This window comes from Musca vetustissima, unplaced genomic scaffold (assembly GCF_032173495.1).
Source record: "Musca vetustissima isolate MV318-11 ecotype Yass unplaced genomic scaffold, APGP_CSIRO_Mvet_v1 utg26809, whole genome shotgun sequence".
Classification (NCBI taxonomy): Eukaryota; Metazoa; Arthropoda; class Insecta; order Diptera; family Muscidae; genus Musca; species Musca vetustissima.
The window spans coordinates 16,140-36,102 of NW_026878178.1; the positions used below are offsets into that span (position 1 = coordinate 16,140).

General features: G+C 32.3%; 1 protein-coding gene across 1 annotated transcript in view; it reads left to right on the forward strand.

The window, feature by feature from the left end:
* The window catches only part of LOC133322963 (zinc finger protein 1), a 34,017-nt gene that overhangs the window by 6,270 nt on the left and 7,784 nt on the right, over window positions 1-19,963 (forward strand). The window contains exons 2-3 of the mRNA XM_061531914.1: window positions 8,906-9,093; window positions 9,231-9,992. Of these exons, the coding sequence (XP_061387898.1) occupies window positions 8,906-9,093; window positions 9,231-9,992 (950 nt within the window). The remainder of the gene's footprint in view (window positions 1-8,905; window positions 9,094-9,230; window positions 9,993-19,963) is intronic.

Below are 19,963 nucleotides of genomic sequence, written 5' to 3' on the forward strand. Positions count from 1 at the left end.
TCTTTCATTATGAATGTCCATTGTGACCTTAAGAAATTTAAATTTGTTATGGTATTTTGACACGCAAGGGAAATCATTCGAAACCATAATTCCGCAATCATAATTTTTCAAATAAATAATATTTATGGGGATTTGTTAGATTCAAATTTATTATTTTCATATCAAAAAAGATGGAAAGAATTCCAACCGCTTGAAATTCGAAATCAATATCGCAAACACATTTAGAAAGAAAAACAAATATTGAAAAAAAAAACAAAACCACATCTTCTTCAAGAAAAATCACTACAAAAAACCACTTAAGCTTTATGATTTATGGCAGCATGAAATGAAACAAATTATGAAGTAAAGAAAAATATACAATATTTCACGGTTAATTCAAAACTTTGGAAAAAAACGAAACAAAACACATCTGAAAAAATTAATTTACGCACACACAGAATAAAAGCCACAAATAAAAACAAAACAGAAAAATATTATTTTTTATTAAGTGAGAAAATATGCAACAACAAATAGCAAGCGATACATGAAAATATGAGCTAGCATCACCTTAGGTTTGTTAAAAAATAATAAATAATTTCCATTAAGTGGAATTTTCCATTTCCATTCACAAATGCGACGCGAAGAAATTTTCTTCACATGACAAAAATGCGCATCCATACATATATTTTTATTGGCCAATTATACAACAGGTGTTAACATTTAAAAAAATGTATATGTATGTTGCAAAAAAATTAACATGTTTGAGAAAAAAACATGTTGGTGCTTAAGTGCTTTGGCAAATAAATTAAAAATACACGAAAATAATTTGACAAATTGTTGTTCAAATTGGCCTTGAGACATTCCAGAATAATAATAAAAATATAGAACACAATATTTGTACTCGAAGGACCATTTTTTTCGTTTGGTCAAAGGACCATTTGAGTTATTCCAGAACAATAAGAAAAATATAACGAAACATTTGTAAGCGAAGGTCGATTTGTTTTGTTTGATCGAAAGACAATTTGTATGGTTTTGTTTACATTTCTGGTGTGCTCGAAGGACCATTGTCCCAATTTCTTTGTTTACACATTTGTCTCCGCTTGTTTTTGATCAAAATAATCACCTGAAAACGTAACTCATCTTGTGACGCCTTACTTTATGACATGTGACATGAAAATTCAATTTTATATTCTTCAAAATGATTTTAAAAATATTTTTATGACATTTTTATGTACTTCTATATATATGCGTGCGTGCTTGTTTATCTCTATAATAATTTGTCGTGAATTTTAAATTTATATCTGAAATAAAAACGGGAAAATTAGGCTGCATTGCATTGCAGAATTTAAAGGTATTAAGGAGAAATTAAAATGGTAAAATGATAAATGATTTCTAATGCCACAAATGGTCCTTCGACCTAACCTTTTTCTCTTCAATGATTTATTATTTTAAGAAACAAATTAAATCTGCTATCTAATGATTTGAAAACTATATATTTACAAATAACAGATGGTCCTTCGACATAACTTACTTGCCAAGATATTTCTGTGGCAAATATTTTCTTCACAAGAAAAATATGGTCCTTCGACCTATTTCTTTGGTTTGATGCTTATTTATTTATTTTTTTTTTTTCAACAACATATATAGCCAACACAATTCCCCAAAGATCATTTAGAAATGTCTTTTGTGACCACATAAATGAATAAATAAATTTAAATATCATCTAAATTATGTTTGGAGAAAATGAAAAAAATGTGTATTCTAAATTTCCAGTTGAAATCAAAACAAAAGACGCATGCAAAACCAAAGTTCATTGGCAGTTTTTTTTTCACATTGAATTCTCATATCATAAAACATAACATAAAGATACCGACAAACTATTTTGGCTATCAAATTTGTTAGCAATTATCATAAAAAACCAACATTTTCACCTGTTTCCAATAACAAAAAACACCAGACCCGAACACAAAAAAACATAGCGACAACATTATGGCCATAAATTGTCATAAAAATTAACATAAAGATTGCCAAGTTTTTTTGTTCTTCCACATATAAGCGAACGAATGAACAAGTGGTGGGCGCTCGATTTTCCAGTTAGAGGTGTATACTAGAAAATAAAACGGAGATGAACGGGGAAAATTTGGTGACAGAATTTTTAAAACCTTGCACGTTTTAGTAAATGATAGAAAGAAACCAAACAAAAAAAATATATATTGACTGTGGACATTCTAGTGTACACCTTTATGATATTATAAAAAACATAATAATAAATTAAAGAGTTTAACAAAAATTTGCTCGAGATAATAATAATACATAAATAATCCCAAAAGAAAAACATATAGATAACATTTGGAAGAGAGTGTGAAAATAATAATGGGACATTAAAGAAAAAAACTAGAACATGATGTAGCTACTTAAGGAAAAGAAATATGGAAAATTAAGTTTTACAAAAACAAGATGGGGGACTATTAAAATAATAGCAGACAAAAACATGAAAACAAGGAAAATTTTTTGAAAATATGAAAATTTGTGTCATGTCAATATCTTGCCTATTATGACACATGGCTGTCATTAAATTATTAGAAAACAATTTCCTTATGACATTTTTGCGGGGTTTTGATGACATATTTTTGTCAACAGGTACAAATTAGCAGCAACTGATACTAATTTTCAAAAGGCAACAAAAAATCATAAAAACAACCTGACCAAAAAATGAAAACAAATTGTTCATGAAATTGGACACACTGACAAAGAAGAAAACCTTGAGGTATCCACTAAAATTAATAGAAATGTCTACAAAATCACGAAAAGAAACATAAGAAAATGATTTTTTCCTTTTGGTTTCACTTGGACAATTTAAAGAAAATATAAATCACCGCAAGAGGGATTTTTCTTCAAAGCATACATTTTAAATATTTAAAAATTTGTTTTTCAACGACGTTGAAAATCTTGAAACTATAGAAGAATACAAATCGTGTATGGCACGCAATGAAAAGGCCACCGAAAAAAAAAAACAGAACAGAACTGAAAATTAATACATTTTTATTGTGGCCATAAAAAATGACGCAAAAAGACATAAAAAATTGGTTGCTACAACAACAAACAATAGCTTTTAATTTCATGGCAAAATCATCAATGTCAAATTGATAGAGGCACAGGTGAAAAATTCGTGAAAAGAAATAAATTTCCAGGGAGGGGAGGAAAATTAGTTCTTGAAAGCATTTCGAAATTTGTGGAGGACTTATTTTTTTAATGGACTGAGGCTACTAATGACAACACGTGTAGGAAGAAAATAGGGCATTGAGATCATTTTTACAAGTGAGAATAGAAGGAGCCTTTGCAATATAAAAACTTTAAATGCAAATACGCCAAATTTGATTATCATCTTCGGGTTTCGGGATATAATAACTTTAAATGCAAATATATCAAAATGTATCATCATCTTCAGTTTTCGGGATACAATAACTTTAAATGCAAATATGTCAAAATCTTCGGTTTTCAGGATATAACTTTAAATGCAAATATGTCAACATCAAGAATCGACTTCGGTTTTCGGTATATAATAACTTTAAATGCAAATACGTCTAAATTGTAAAATATGTGACCTCCTCTGCTCATGGAAATAAATAAAAAAATATATATTAAAATTTAGGTCAATAAATATAATGATTAGAGAAAATAACCCTTAATATAGAGCCTCATAACTGGCTCCCTCTCTCCTTCCATAACTCTTTGAAGGACCTCCCATTTACTAATCTAAATTAATTTTCTGCATTATTCCCCTTTGTATGGGCTTGCATAGGAAGGAAATGGCCTTGTAATCTCCTGGAAAATTCCCAGGTCAATTTTCCTTTCTAAAAAGATAAACTACACAAATCAATTCCTCTCTCTCTCTCTCGGTCATTCCAATAGGCAAAACAACATTAAAAGGAGAGCACACCTTTTGTGTGTCAAAATGTTGTTATTGTTTTTTCTCTCTGATTGGGAAAACATATTGAAAACACTTGTATTACCCGATAGAGCCCTTAAGGCACAGAGCGAGGCAAATTTGAAGGTAGATACAACTAATAATTGTTTTTGTAAACCATACTCCAGCAGCAGCGACGGCCACTGTCACAAGGCTATTTTTAGTCTTGAAACAACAAATTTTTACGATGGAAAAACAAATGCCAAGTCAACACTTCAAAACAAAATATGCAGAGCTAGTACTTCAGCCTCCGTATCACCTTTATTACAACTGATTTTTCAGGGTCTAGGCAGCATTGAATGCAAATGAATTCACTTTCAATATCAATGTATTGTAAATACATGTGTATGTATGTAGGTGGCTAGGTAATCATTGGCCTGTGCAGCACTTAAAACCAAAAAGGCCTAGGTAAAATGTTTTTAAATTGCCTTTTTTAGAGGAAGAAGAATAGGGAAAAAACCATCAACCAGCCATCCATCCCCACAGCAACCAACATATGTGGCCTGTCTGTCCCAAACATTTCATTTACGCTTGATTCTTTGTGAAAAGTGATTCATTTGTTTGCAATGCCATGAAATAGTGTTCTCCAACAACACTTTACAAAATCCAAGTGAATGGGGGTTTTAAATAACCATTGCTGCAAAGGTGCAACACTCAGCCACGGTACGAAAAACAAAGAACACGAAGTAGGAGAGTTGTTGTCTGGTGATATAGAACGACCTGAGATTTTGTTGCAAAGTTTACAAACTAATTTTAGCTCGGGTGTCTGTCAAACAGATGGAGGGAGACATAAACGAATGGACGATGCAGACAGACAGACGAACGGACCAACATTTAAGTTAGCAAGACATGTCACAACCGGCTCATGATAGATGTGATATTGCCAGCAAAGCATATCTACTGATGCTGCGAAGAAGAAACACCTCTCAGAAATAATGCGTATACGATTTGTGGTATTGATCAGGTCCACCACAACATGACACAAATGTGCTATCAAACAATACAACATTGTATGAGAGAAGAATTTTTTGCTGCAACAATGTTGCGGGAATAATTTGAAGAAGAAAAAAAAATACTTAAAATATTTAGAGAAGAAATCACAATTTAGAAGAAAAGTGAGAGGATACAAAACTGCCTCAAAAAGTGATTTCAAAAAATCAAAAGCTCTCTAGGGATTTTGAACAAAAGCTAAGGGAATCGGAAGCTTCCTCCGGATTTTATAGAAAGAAAAATCCCTAATATCAATATTCCGCTAACAAATTAATAGGAACCCATTTAATATTAAATTGCAGGTTTTTTCTACTCATATTAAATTGTTAAAAACTATTTAAAGAAAAAAATCCATTGCCATCAATATTCAATTCCCTTTGAGCATTACTATTAACTACACACAAAACTGACTATTCATTTTTACTTCATTGTTTTTAATTTTTCTATTTTTTGTTCGGACTTTTTTTTCAAGCTCCATAAAACTTTAACCAATTCATGTTTCATTGAATTGTATTTAACAATTACTTGGCAATTGTGCGAAAATTTATAACTATTGAACACAAAAATACCAAAAACAAAAAATCCATACGTATGTATTTACATAACCACAACGAAAGCAGAGAGCTGACGAAAAAACAAATTCTATATTTTTTGGGGTAGGAGTGAAATTCTCTTTTGAAAATGCCTGGCATTATGCAGGCGTTGCATTGTTGCCAAAGGCTAGGCTTTTGTTAAATAATATACCGAACATTTTTATTTAAAATTAATACCCGAAAATAAAACAAGGAAAACTGCCGAAAAAAACCAGAGCTTTGTTCCCAACACACACACGGAGGACCCCCAAAAACAGATCTGAAACAAACAGGCAACCAGCCAGACAAACGGACACAGAGAGTGCGGGAGAGAGAAACAACAAATAAATGTGGCCTTTAAAAAAATGTTGCCGAAAAATTTGTTTCATGAACAACAGAAAAGAACATTCTGTTGTATTTCGTTTCAATTTTATTTTTTTGGAAATTTATTTGTATTATTTTCCTGTGTTGTTGTGGAACGAACCCACACTCAATAACCAGCAACATTTTTTGGCCATGGGGGCCCGTAAAATTTTTACCCAAAAGGTATTTTTGCATATGTTTGGCGTATGGTCTTTGGTTGGTTTGGATTTCTTTCTTTTTTTGGATATTCAATGTTTCAGTTTTTTCTGTTTGTTTGCAATTGAAACTCAAAAAACATTCCATGCAATTTTCAGTTTTACAACTGTTTCTCAATAGCAATTCCTTTTTACTTTTGTTTTTTTCGGACACAACATCTACTTGATTTTTATTTTATTTCGATTTTTTACGAAGAGTGAGATATTTGGGAGAGAGAATCCCCCCATATTGGCAAACAATTTACTTAACACAGTAAAACATATAAGGCGGCCTAGCGAAGTGCTGAAGATAGGACTATTACAATAACACAGCAAATATGTAAATCCCAATTTTATTCAATATCCACAAAAGGAACAACATGAAACAATTGAAAAATAATAATTTCTCCAAGAGACAAATGAAAATGAAGAAATTTTTTGGAAGAAAGGGTAACAGGACGAAAATGCAGTGGTCTATTTTCGCTATGTCAAAAAATAATATGTTGATTTGTATAACTTTAAAGAGGTTAACTCCAAATTTATTAAATGCAAATACGTCAGAAATCGGTTTTCGGGATATAATAACTTTAAATGAATATGTTGATTTGTATAACTTTAAATGCAAATACGTCAAAATCAAGAATCATCTTCGGTTTTCGGGATATAATAACTTTAAATGCAAATACGTCAAAATGTTACCTCCTCTCCTTCTGAAAATAAATGAAAAAAATAAAAAAATGTATTAAAATTTATTTCAATAAATATAATGATTAGAAAAAATAGCCTTTAATATATTTATAAAAAAATAACTTAAATACCACGCTTCCGAGAAAGAATAAAAATGCCCATAAATTTATTGCAATTTAGCTGTCCAAATATTTATTTTTTGTTTTATGTCTCTATTAAAATTAATTTGAAATATGTATGTTATTTTTGTTGTTGTTGTTGGGGCTATTATTGATATATCAACGTGTGGCAGCTTCACTTTTTTGGATTTTTATTAAGGGCTATTTTTTCAGAAAGAATTTTTTCGTCTAAGTCAATTAAAATCTATTAAATTTTTCGTGTACCATGCGATTCGTGATACAAATTGATTTGGCATAATTGATGGGAATAAATCAACAAATAAACAAAAGAATTGAATTCAAATCAAGGAAATGGTGAGGGGAGAGATTTCAACAACAACAAAAACAAATTCAAGGTACATCTATTTATAGAAAAATATAACAATTCTTCTCACAAGAATCACCAACTTCTCCAAGTTCTCTACCCGCATTTGCCCTGCAACTTATTGAACTTAACTACTCCCCCTTTTAATTGATCATTCCACCCAAAACTTCTTATATTTGGAGAAAAAAAATAATGTTCCAATAAAAACGAAACGAACTCTCTCTCTTAATTGAAGAAACCAATTTTATGAAGGAATTAATTTTTTTCGTTGTCAATAAAACAAATAGAAAGAAAATATAAATTAAATGCATTGTAAATTTGCAACGGTCACGCACGCATGTGTGTTCCAAAGGTGGTGTACATACAAAGAACCACTATAAAAATTGTGCCCCATATGATGTGTGCATGCGCACCGCCCGCATGTAACACTGTATGCTGTGTGAAGAACATAATAACAGCGATGACGTTCCATCGTCATCAGGCAAGGAGCATGCTCTGTGTAATATTCAATTCGTCGATTGCAGGCTGGTGAATGCCGGCCACTTTTTTTTATATTGTTAATTGAGGTAAATTAAGGTATATGATGTGATCAAATGTCATTTGATTACAGGGGGAGAGAAACAATTTTATGCCTGCTTTTTGGTTGTTCGAATAAAGTTCGCTGACTGAAGTGCCGGTCGGTCGGTCGTTCGCTCACATTCGAAAATTGATGTTACACACAATCTTCATCGTTTCAATTGAAATTAATGTTAACAATCACCCGTTACTAAATCGTATTTGTAGTCACCGTCATCGTCATACATTTTCCAGTAATCAAGCGAACTGTACTCTGTACAATAAAAAAAGACAGACAGGAGGCACACAGATAAGGTCTCGTTTTTTTCCAATAATCAACTCCATTTTTGTTGTTTACCGTAACACGAAAAGATTGTGGAGAGATGAAGAGGAGCTGGAGGAGGATGAGGAATGGGCAAGAATGCAATCAAGCCAGCCATCCAACCAACCAACAACCATTTTAAGATTGCTTTTGTTTCGTTATATATATTTTTCTCTCTATATATATACACATGCCTCACCATGACTTGGCAGGTTCTTTATGCGGTTGGCTTTCGTCTTACCTACCTACTACCTCTTCCAATACATAACGACTTCTTTGAAGAGTCACTGTGTGTGTGCGGTGAGTGTGTGCCCAGCTTGACTTGAGAGTTCGCCGTTTCTTTTGTGTTTTGCTTTATGGCTCACCTTCTTGGTGAACAACCGCACAATCATTTTTTGTTTTCTGTGCGTATAACAACAACAACAACAAAACAGGAATATGGTGGAATTCAACATGGTGATCTTGGAAGACCTTTTGTTGTACGTAAAAAATGCAAAAACAACAGCTACGGACAAAAAATTAAGTCAAACAATTGAGTCGAAGCCAGCAACAGTTTCCTACGCCTTCTTTAAGAAAAAATGACTACAAAATGAGATCATCATTTCTGTATACCTTTTTGAAAAAAAAACATCAACAGGGAATAAATGGAGCTCCTTTAAGAGTTCCACAAAACAAAAAAACATGGCTAATTTATTTTGATTAACTTAAAATGGCTTCCTTTCCTATTTTTTAATTATTAAACATTTCATGGAATTCATTTTTTTAATTAATGACTTGATTTTTATCTTTACAGTTCCTTCATTGACCTCCACTCTGCATCATCATCATCAGTCCAAGAGCAGTAATGCCAGCACCACTGTTGATGATGAAAACTCGAATGGTGTTGCGGCCTCATCGTTGGGCGCCACTTCACCCACACCCCAACAGACGGACTTTATGGTTACATGTCCACAATGTCATATGCGATTAAATGGCTTTGAGGTAAGTATTTATAAAAAAATAAGCATAAATCGTATCATTTTAGTTTTCAATATTTTTTTCAAAATTTTTAAATTTCTATTTTTTAAAATTTCCATTTTATTTTATTTATTTATTTATTTCTTTATTTTGAATTCCAGTCCCTACGTGATCACATTGCCAGCCAACATCCCCATGATAAACTTAATATTGAACCCTCCTATCCAAGTCCGCCAGCTGATCGTGACATGGTTAATCATCAAACCTCCAACACCGAAAATGCTCAAAATGAAAACACCACAAACACCGCAATGGACAGTGGTGATGAGAGTAATCAAAGTTCTAGTGAATCGAAAATGATGTTCAATAATAACAACAACAATAGTCAAGAAAAGAATAACAATAGTATTAATCATCATAATGACACACCCAGCCACTCGTCCGCCCCCAATACACCACCTCCATCTGTAGTTGGCCAACAGCATCACAACTCCAATAATGGTCTTGGAGATTTAAACACATCTCCCTTTGCCAGTCATTTGCCACATAATTTACATCCAGCTGCTGCAGCACAATTCATGGCTGCCTTGGCCATGCAACAACAGCATCAGCAGCAACATTCTGGCAATACTTCACCCACATCCCATTTATTAGGTGGCTTCAATGGTCATCATCAGCATACTATGGCCCCGCAGCAACAGCATTCTTCGTACGATAACACCACCATGGATACAATGCGCTCCACCTCAAGTCCCGGTTCCTGTGGTGGCAGTGATAACAATTCGGCGGCCAGCAGTATAAGTCCACCGTATCAGTGTATGCATTGTACGGCATTGTTTCAGACCCGTCATGAATTGGAGAAACATGAGGTGATGCATTCACCCAATGCGCAATCGCCACAGTCTCTGAATGGTGTTAATCAAGTAAGTACAAGATTTTACAAACTACTACATTTTTTAAGGTTAGGTTTAGGAGAGAAGGGAAGTAATTCTTTTCTTCTCTTCGTCTTCATCTTATTTTATGTGAAGAATAATGACTGCAAGTGTTAATGATACGTTAAATAAGAAAATGCTTAAAGTACACTTGAAAAAAGAACGAAAAGAAAAGAAATGAGAGCTCGTTACTCAAAGTCATAAAACCAGAAACGAAAAAAAAAATGGAGGAAGGGGAGGGGGGAAGAAAATAAAATATGAATTCTCTGACAAAGAGTTTACATTGTTTAAAGTTATTTTTTCTCAAAAAGAATGGACCAATGAAAGATGTAATTTGATAAGCAAGGCAACCATCAAGCATTTCTTGTAACAATTTAAGAAATAACCAAGATAGGCTTGGAAAAAAAACAACAACAAGTGATTTCTTTTAGTGATTCATATCAGTGAGCAGGCAGGCAACTATCTCGTCGTTATTTTTATAATAAACCGCAAACGTAAAGAATTTTTATAACTCAACCACAAAGGTTTAATTCTTAATGTCCGCCAGAGTCATTCTCTACATATGTATATACCTTATATTTGTTTCTTTAATCTTCAGAATGATCTTTGTACTATAGTACGATGGGTGTGTATTTGTTCCCCCACCCCATTCATCTACATCGACACAGTACGCCACTTGAGTATTGAGAACAAAGCATGAGCTTTGTTTAGCATTTAAATACCTCAAGAAACTGATTTTCGAGAGCAGAGTTGAATGTTGTTTTGATTGGAATGCTGTTTTCAAAAAAAAATGGCTTCTTGTGGCTTTCCCATGAATTCAGCCATTAAGGTTTTCTATATAGCAAGAATTGACTTGTGACTTTTGAGTCATAACAAGTAAAAGATTTGATTGAAATTCTTGTTGTTGTACTTCCATCGCTTGATTAATATGCCCAAGCTATGAATGAAAAGCATCAGTGTTTGGGATGTGTAAAAAACATTTGAAAGAAATATTTCTATGGCATTTCCGGTTCAAAAGTGGGGAAATATTTGAGATTTCTTTACGGAATTTTGGGGGCAAATGATCGGGAATTTTTTGAAATAATAACTTTAAATGCAAATACGTCAAAATTGAATATGCCTTGTGGGGCAAATGGTCTGGTTTTTTGAAATAATAACTTTAAATGCAAATACGTCAAAATTGAAAACCATTCGTGGAACTGATTTATCCTGAAAATAAAATAATTAAAAAAACACTTACCTTGACATCACAAATTTGTCTTGAGGGACAAATTATCAGGGTTTTTTTAAATAATAACTTTAAATGCAAATACGCCAAAATTGAAATCAATTTTTTGGGAACTGGTACTTCCTGAAAATCAAAGAATTTAATACATACATACCTTGGCATCAGAAATGTCCCTAGAAGTTGTATACACTTCTGGGCAAAGTTGAGCTTGGAATTAAAATTTGATGGATTTTTTAATAAAAACTTTAAATGCAAATACGTTAAAATTGAAATCCATTTTTGGGAACTGGTCTTTTTCTGAACTGAAAATAATAAAAAATATTAATTAAACTCCAAATAATAGTAGTTGAATAATACACCTACCTTTGCAAAAGGTTTCCTAGAGTTTTCCATGTAAGTCCATAGCTTAAAAAATTTAACCACCATTTATGAAACATTTTACCAAAATTAGTTTTAGTTTTCGTTTAGGTTTTATTCTCCTTCGTTTTTGATGTGGTAGACGCCCCTTGATTTTTTTGTCTTAACTCTAGGCCATATTTTTGCATAAAATGAAAATGTGCCTATATGGATAAATGTTTCCTAAACAAAATTGCCCTCGAGACTTATGGAACAAAAAAATAAAAAAAAAAAACAAATCTCATATCATAACCATAGGTAGTTTAGTGGCCTTTTTGGTGCTCTATGTGCTCCATCAAAGTTTTGACGATGGAAACTTTTTTATATGATTTTCTGCCGCCCTTCGCCACCCCACTAATGGAGGAAACAGGAAGTTAAACATGCATTGCATATCTTTGTTGTTCTTTTTTTTTATTAAGTAAACAATCTGTGAAGATTATTTCATATTTGTATCAAAGCAAGAACATCGACAAAAAAAAATGACTCTTAGAAAAAAACACCACACATTAGAAATGAATTTATGGTCATGATAGTAAATATGGGGTGGAATGAGAAGGTGGTAAGGCAAGTGACCCATACTTTCTCTCTATGGACAAGGGAGGGGTGTGTGTGAACAGAAATTATAATTTATGTTTTTGTGATAATGTCATGGCAAGCTATCACCTTACTGTAACTGTTACTACTAGGCATCATTTCTTTTTTTCAGATGAGGGTCATAATTTTCCTCTCTATACGTATTTATGTATATAGTGTTTTTCTTCTTTTTTATGGTCCAAGACGCCATTTCTGAAAAGGAAAAAAGTTTCAGTTTTTTACCTTCTTATCAGTAAAAGACGACGAAGAAGAAAAAATCCAACAACAACATCGAAACTATTATAAGTGTGACATTTGATGTTGGTTGGTTTGGTTTTTGTCTTCCATGCCTAGGTAGTTGTAATGAAACAAAAAATCTTATCAGTTCCAGTTTTGCTTGTCCGTCTTATGGGTGTAGTGGTGGTTGAGTGTACAACAATTGAAAGTTATGACTGACAGATAAAAAAATAAACTCAGTACAAGACAAAGGAGAAAAAATAATAATAACCATATCTTGCTGCCTAGTCCAAAGAACCCATTTATGATAGGCCCATTCCATTTACTGTTTAAAAATGTGTGGATGAGTGTTTAGTACAACTACTATCTAACCTTTTAGGTTCGGGTTTTTTATTATTAGTCTCTTGATATTGTTCCACTACAAAACGGAAATGCGGTTGAGTGTAGACTACAAAAACAATGCAAGTGTTTTTTACAAATTAAAGAGGTATACGCCTACGTTTTAACCATTCATTCATAGTTTGTATTTACTTTTTTTAAGAGATAAGAATTCATATACTTGGAAATACAAATAAAAATGGCGTTCGAGTAAATACTTTATGTTTGGTTGTAGAAAATTTAATGGCGACAGGTTTTAAATAATTTCAATCAATTCGGATTTTTATTAACTTTAAATGCAAATACGTCAATATAAAAAAAATCGGATTTTTAATAACTTTAAATGCAAATACGTCAATATTTAAAAAATCGGATTTTTAATAACTGTAAATGCAAATACGTCAAATATGAATAGGCAGAGCAAATCTCTTCTTTTTTCCGCTACATAATCCAGATATCTCCGTTCCACAAGTCTCCTCCTTCTAACTTCAACATTTTTATGAATTAAATTTTTTATTAATAACTTTAAATGCAAATATGTCAAAATTTGTTTGTCTAATAATATATAGATTTCCACCTGACATTTCTACACCTCATCCTCACATTTTAGCTTCCACATTTTTCTGATTTTAAATTTATTTAAGATATTTGTTAATAACTTTAAATGCAAATATGTCAAAAGTTGTAATTCATATAAAAAAACTATGGACAATAGTAATTAATTTGCTACAATTTTTAACACATTTTTATTTTACACAAAACAAAATCATAAATGAACCTGAGCGAACGCACAGTTTTATCGGATTTTGTTGGCAATTTGTTAACCAACAATGGCCACCAGTGGACACAATAATACAATTATGTGTGAAAACCAATTAATTATGCAAATAGTGGCATATGTTATAGCTTTTGGCGCGCCCGTTTGCACAGATTAATCGCATTTAAAACTTATTAACTATTTGTTGAGCCCAAAAAACCTGAGCATTAAGCTTTGTTGATACTCTTCTTCTGGTTGTTGTTTATATGCCAAATAATAATAAAAATTAAAGCAAATTATGAGGTTGAAACCAGAACAAAAAAAAACAGCCAGTTCTGTTGCTTGCCTACTATTTAAATCCAGTTTAACGCACATGTGATATATTTACTATATAAACGGCTCGCCATCAACATTTCTTGCTCGCTCTCTCTCGGTCATATAAAGTATATGGCTAACCACTATGTGGTGACATTTTCAACATTGCAATGCAGCAATGGTTGAACAAAAACAAAACGACTCAACTGAACTATAAGCCAGAGTGGACAGCAAAGTCTACAAAAGCCAACATTCATAGGTCAAATAAAGGAATAGTATCAACAGAGCCGAGGATGGTGGCTTCAAATGCCATGGATTTGGCATCACCCACTTGACCACATGATGGTTGGAAAAAAGGTCGATCGGCCGCCAAGGGTGCGGATGAATCCGGCCGGTTGCAAACAAAAAAACATTAAATTGTTTACAATGTTTAAATATCTGTATATATAGACGCACAAACACACAATAATTGATGGAGGCTGGGGTGGGTGATAGAACATTTATTTACAGTTAAACATTTTTAACTGTTGATGTTCGTTGATAGGTCGTTCGGTCTGTTGACCATCATTTTTAAATGGTCAACACCACGAGATGAGTGTCAGACAGGAGTAGCGGCAGCAGCAACAAATGGACCCATGAATGAATACTTAAATGGTAACATCATATGATGATTGGAAAACGAACTACATAGCTTTAATAAAAAAACAAAAATTAAATTTTTAAATTTGAAAAAAAAAATATTTTGGGAAATTATAGAGTAGGGGAGACTGGGGCACCTTCGGCATCGGGGCACCTTCGGCATTCGCGTTTTCGATATGAAGCTCTCACCGTACATCACTAGTTTCGATATATAGGTATCGAGAATCGAAATAAATAACTGACACAAAGTTTGAAATTTCTAGCTAATAAGCTTTTTTAGATACATGGGTTTTTGTATTTTTATAAATGTTTCTGTAATATTTCAATTTCATTTCGTAAGTATTTCGTGTATAAAACTTTTGAAATTTTTAAGACAATAGTATTAAAAAGTTGTTAACTACGATGTGTATTATTATAGAAATATTTAAAAATATAATGTTTTTACAAAACTGATCGAAAAAAATGAAAAAAACTATAAAAAGTAATACATTCGGCATCTTAAAGTGGGGCACATTCGGCCATATACAGATTGTGCAATATTATTTCCTTAAAATGTTTTTGAGTTTGGCTTTAAAAATAATCCTTTAATATGGTTCGAAATTACATATATAAAACTAAACGTGCTTGTATTAACGAAAATGCGATAGAAAACCCTATTTCTGATGGTGTGTGCGACTTTGAGGTTTCAACGTCCGCCGCTAGAAAATATAGCCCTAAAATTCAAACATTGTGTCGCGTATTAAAACCAAATAGTGCCTTTATAGGATCAGAATTTCAACCAGACTGAAAGCGAAAATTACCCGGCTATAACTATGGTGCCGAATGTGCCCCATCAAATAGCTACCCCGGGTTGGGGCACATCGGCGAATTTGACTTTTTTTACAAAACTGTAAAATTTTTTAACTAATACTATTTTTTTATATCTTTTTGGTACTATTTTTTATAATTAAGTGTCAGAGGACAATAATCAGCCATAAAGTTGTTATATATGTTGAATAAGTCCTGAGATATAGAGCTCTAAAAAAAAAGTGCCGAAGGTGCCCCAGTCTCCCCTATCTCTTACTGTAAAAAAATATACTTTTCCTGCAATGGCTTGGAAAAAAGGTCAAATTCTCTGTTCATATACAAGTACAATATAATTGCTGACCAAATGACTGGCCATAAATTATTGGTCAACTTCGTGTTTTTGCTCTTTGTTTTGTCTCTCCTTCCACATTCCATATAAAGCTTATGTGGAAGTAAGAGACAGCCAAACAACATTAACACAAACAAATCATTCACTCAGTCAATGGTCAGGGCATTTTTAAATATACAGTGGGACCCCCTAAAAAAGTCCCCATAAGTCGAAGTTTTTTTCGTATGACGGAGGAGTAAAACTTCCAACTGTAAATGATTTTTGTTCTCTCTCCGAAACTGATTCCACTGTAAAACATCTATGTATGTAGCATCATCATCGTCATTGTGTGCTTGCAACAATTAAATATTTGTTTAACTGCGCATTTGTTGATGATGGTTTTTTATCTTTTATTTAAACAATTTCTGAACCATTGAAGCCATTTGTTACCTTTGTGTGCACAACTCTCTCTCCCATCCTTTGGCTACTTCAAATTTGCAACAGCAATATGGGGAGCCACAAGACAGATGAAAGCAGGGAGCGACATTTCTCACTAGAGGTAGGAATATAAAAAAACGAAACCAACATTTCACAGTTTTACATTTCGAAATTGAAAAATTGCATCCACTTTAGGTGCTACACAAACACACCGACAAAAAAGTTGAAGGCAACAAAATGCTGTTGTCTTCTTTTATGGACAGCTGACCTGACGTAGCAATTGCCGGACTTGACTGCTTGCCTGCCATTCTGACTGAAATGAAAGCTCATAATGCACAGACAAACAATTACAAGTGCTTAACGCAGAACAAATATAGCTCGAGCAGTAGCAGAATAAAAACCTTCAGTTCAACTCTCAAAAGGTCAACTTTTTTTCCTGGACCCTCTGCCCCTTTCATTCTCACTTTTTGCTCTTCAGTAAATAACAATGACGACTGCGATGATGCTGATGACGATTGTTGTTGTGTTACCACTGCGTTTTTTCCCCACGTAAAGTGAAAAATTAAAAGCAATTTATTTTACGCATATAACCCTGGACCAGTCAGTATATGCACCAACAGGCCAGCGAGTGCAGAAAAAAAATTATATATATGGACTAAAAGAATTCATTTTCATGTGAACTCCAATAATTTTTAAAAAATAGCCATATATGTATGGGAGTGTGCGTGTGTGCATGCACAAATTATTAAAAACTTTTTCCTGTAGCAACTTTATTTTAAAATTATTGCAATTTAAATATTTTTGTTTCGGCTTGCTTTTGGGTAACTTAAAATTTATGTTCTACATGGGAGATATACAGTTTTTAATTACACACATCTATATATGTATATTTGTTAATTATAATGAAAAACTAAAAAATAAATTTTGTATATTCAAGGTTCTCAGAGAGTGGAATTAACTTTAAATGCAAATATGTCAAAATATTATTAAATAGCTTCAAATCAATGTTTCTGGCTTCTTAGAGGTCCTTCCGATTAAATTTCCTTATTGTTTTCAAGGTTCTCAGTGAGTAGATTTAACTTTAAATGCAAATATGTCAAAATAGTATTTTCAGTTTCAAATCGATGTTTCCGGCTTCTTAGATTGAATTTCCTCCTCATTGAATTTCCGTTTTCCTGTGTGATTCATCCACCTGTTAATTAAATTATCTTACCTCACATGTTCCTTAATTGAATTTCATACACTTGAATAGTATTTTGAAAAAATCCCATAAATTATAAAAGAAGCTCCCCCTCCGAACATGTGCACACGATCATCAATTTAAAATCAAAATTTTCAAGCACTGTTGTTATCACCAGAAGATCGATCCCAGGAGACCTAATTTCCATTGTATGTACACACTATTATGCGGTTTCAAAAATTTTACTTTTGGGGATTTCTTCTCATCTTTCGTTCTTTCCCCACACACACCCTCGATAAGTGCTAATGATTAGTTGTTTGAGGCCGTCACGTTTTCCGCTTTTGTGAGTAAATTTATTTACAACAATAATACATATTTCGAAAAACGAAAAATTAATTTAACGCTAAGGAAAAAAGAAAATCATGAGAAAAATCCATAGGAGAAGGGAGGACCGGTAGCAGATGGCCGACCACCACTCGTATGCTATGGTGAAAATTTATAGGAAAATTCAACTCTTTTGATATTACAGCTCATTTGCTGACACAAAATGAATATCGTAAATAATATTGATGGTGATGGGATTTCGATATTTTTTTACCAAAAAAATTAAATTTTGGGATATATGGAAAATGTTACAGAAATCAAATTCGATTTTGAAAAAAGAATAAATAAAAAGTTTTTACTTAAATTTTGCTATTATTATGAGACTAGGAACCGATTTTCTATATTACATATATATTTTTTATAAATTTTTGACTTAGTTCTTTTCACTTCTTAAAGGCCTTTTACCATACCACATTAATTTTCTTCTGGTGGCTTACAGCATTCAAGTAACCACAAAAATTATGAGTATTTAAATTAAAGTAAAATATGATTGTTCTTTTAATACAGTATATTGAAATACCATATTAATTTTACGATAATCTAGAATGACACAGTGGTTGAGAAAAATCAGTGAACTGACCACAAGAAAAAATATTTATTGGAATGCTTTTAAAATGTTGACAAAATACTACGTAAATCAATAGGTGATGATGAAGATGAAGGCGATGATTATTTCGAATATAAAAATAACAAAAAAATCATGTTATTGAACTTATGGGTCGAGAGTGTATAACAAAAACTCATTCCATTTAACAACAACAAAAAAATTAACCAAAAAAATATTGCTGACGACAAAATAAAAGTGTACAACACATTTTTCGAAGGGGTCTATGATAACCCCCAAGATTGATCTTTTTTACGCTCTGCAGTGCTGCGAGTGTGTAGCCCACTTTCGTTGATTGTCCAATGAACGTTTTCATTACTCTATTTTACGTTGAATATTTCTTAATATATAGCAATTATTTAAACAGAAAAGGTATGAGATAAGGTTTTTTTGTATTGGCGCGACTTGTACGTAATTTGTGAATACTAGAAAAATTCATTCACTTTTTTACGTGTGGAATTTAGAAAATAAAACATGCTTTTCAAACTTGGCGCGATAACGCATCTAAGGTTTTTTAATTTTTTCATAGTAAATTTAAAACAATAATAAACAGTATACAGAAAAATTAGGTCGTTGGTGTTTGAAAACAACAACAATTTATTATTTCATACATCTTAGAAATTGATAAGAAAGAAATAAAATATTTAGCAAGGTAGGTATGGTATATAGGAAGCAGAAAAAACGAACAATTGACATTTGCGTTGCAAAGCAAAAAATAAAAAACGAAAACCAAAAAAATCTATTTAAAAGAAATCATCAATAAAAATAAGTTTCAATGAAAAAAATCTCAATACAACAGGTGCCATCAGCCACAACAAAAAAAAAACCAACAACAACAGCAGCAAAAAGCATCACTCCGATCGACCCCTCTTGAAATAAAACACACACACGTCAATCCCTTTGATGAGTGTCTCTCTATGTGTGAGTGTGTGTTTGCATGTTTCCCTCTACTGAAAATGCTAATTATTTCAAAAATTTTGAAATCAAACCAAAAACAGAAAACGAAACGAAATGACAGCCCCAAACGGAAAACACTGACATAGCCAACATGTTTTTTCTTCAAGTGTATGTAGTAGTACAAGCGCCTATCCTAGGCAATCTGGCAACCATGTGTCATTGTTGACAGTTAGCTTTTATGACTATTAAAATATGCCACACCATGCTGGGTGTCACACACACAAAAATAAAATCGAAAAGACAATTTTTTAGATAGGATTTTTTTAAATACCTTCCGTTTGATGCCTCACCGTGGTGGCTTAAATTCTTATAAGAAAATTTTGGCGCCCTCTTTGGGGATTTTTACTTTTGAAGAGAGAAAAAACTGCTAACCGCAACATGACAAGAAACTAATTGTGTTGTCTTTCAAAATTATTTCTAAATATTGAAAAAAATATTTCAACGTAATTTATTTTCAATATTTTTTTATTTATAATAATATTTATTTTTTGTTTAAAACAAGGTAATCACCGTCGTTATCATTTAATTGCATTTGGAAATTACGCTTTTGTATTCTAAATAAAGGGGATTTTAAGAATTGTTATATTAGAACAAAATATTTATGAATGATTCATTAAGTTTGTGGCACGTGTTTGTGTGTTTTTTAATAAAAATAACTATCTAGGTTGATTTAAGGTTATTAGTAAAAATAATGAGATTTTTGGTTGGGGTATGACCACAAAATTATATTTTAAGTTTAATTATAAATATTTAAGTACTGAC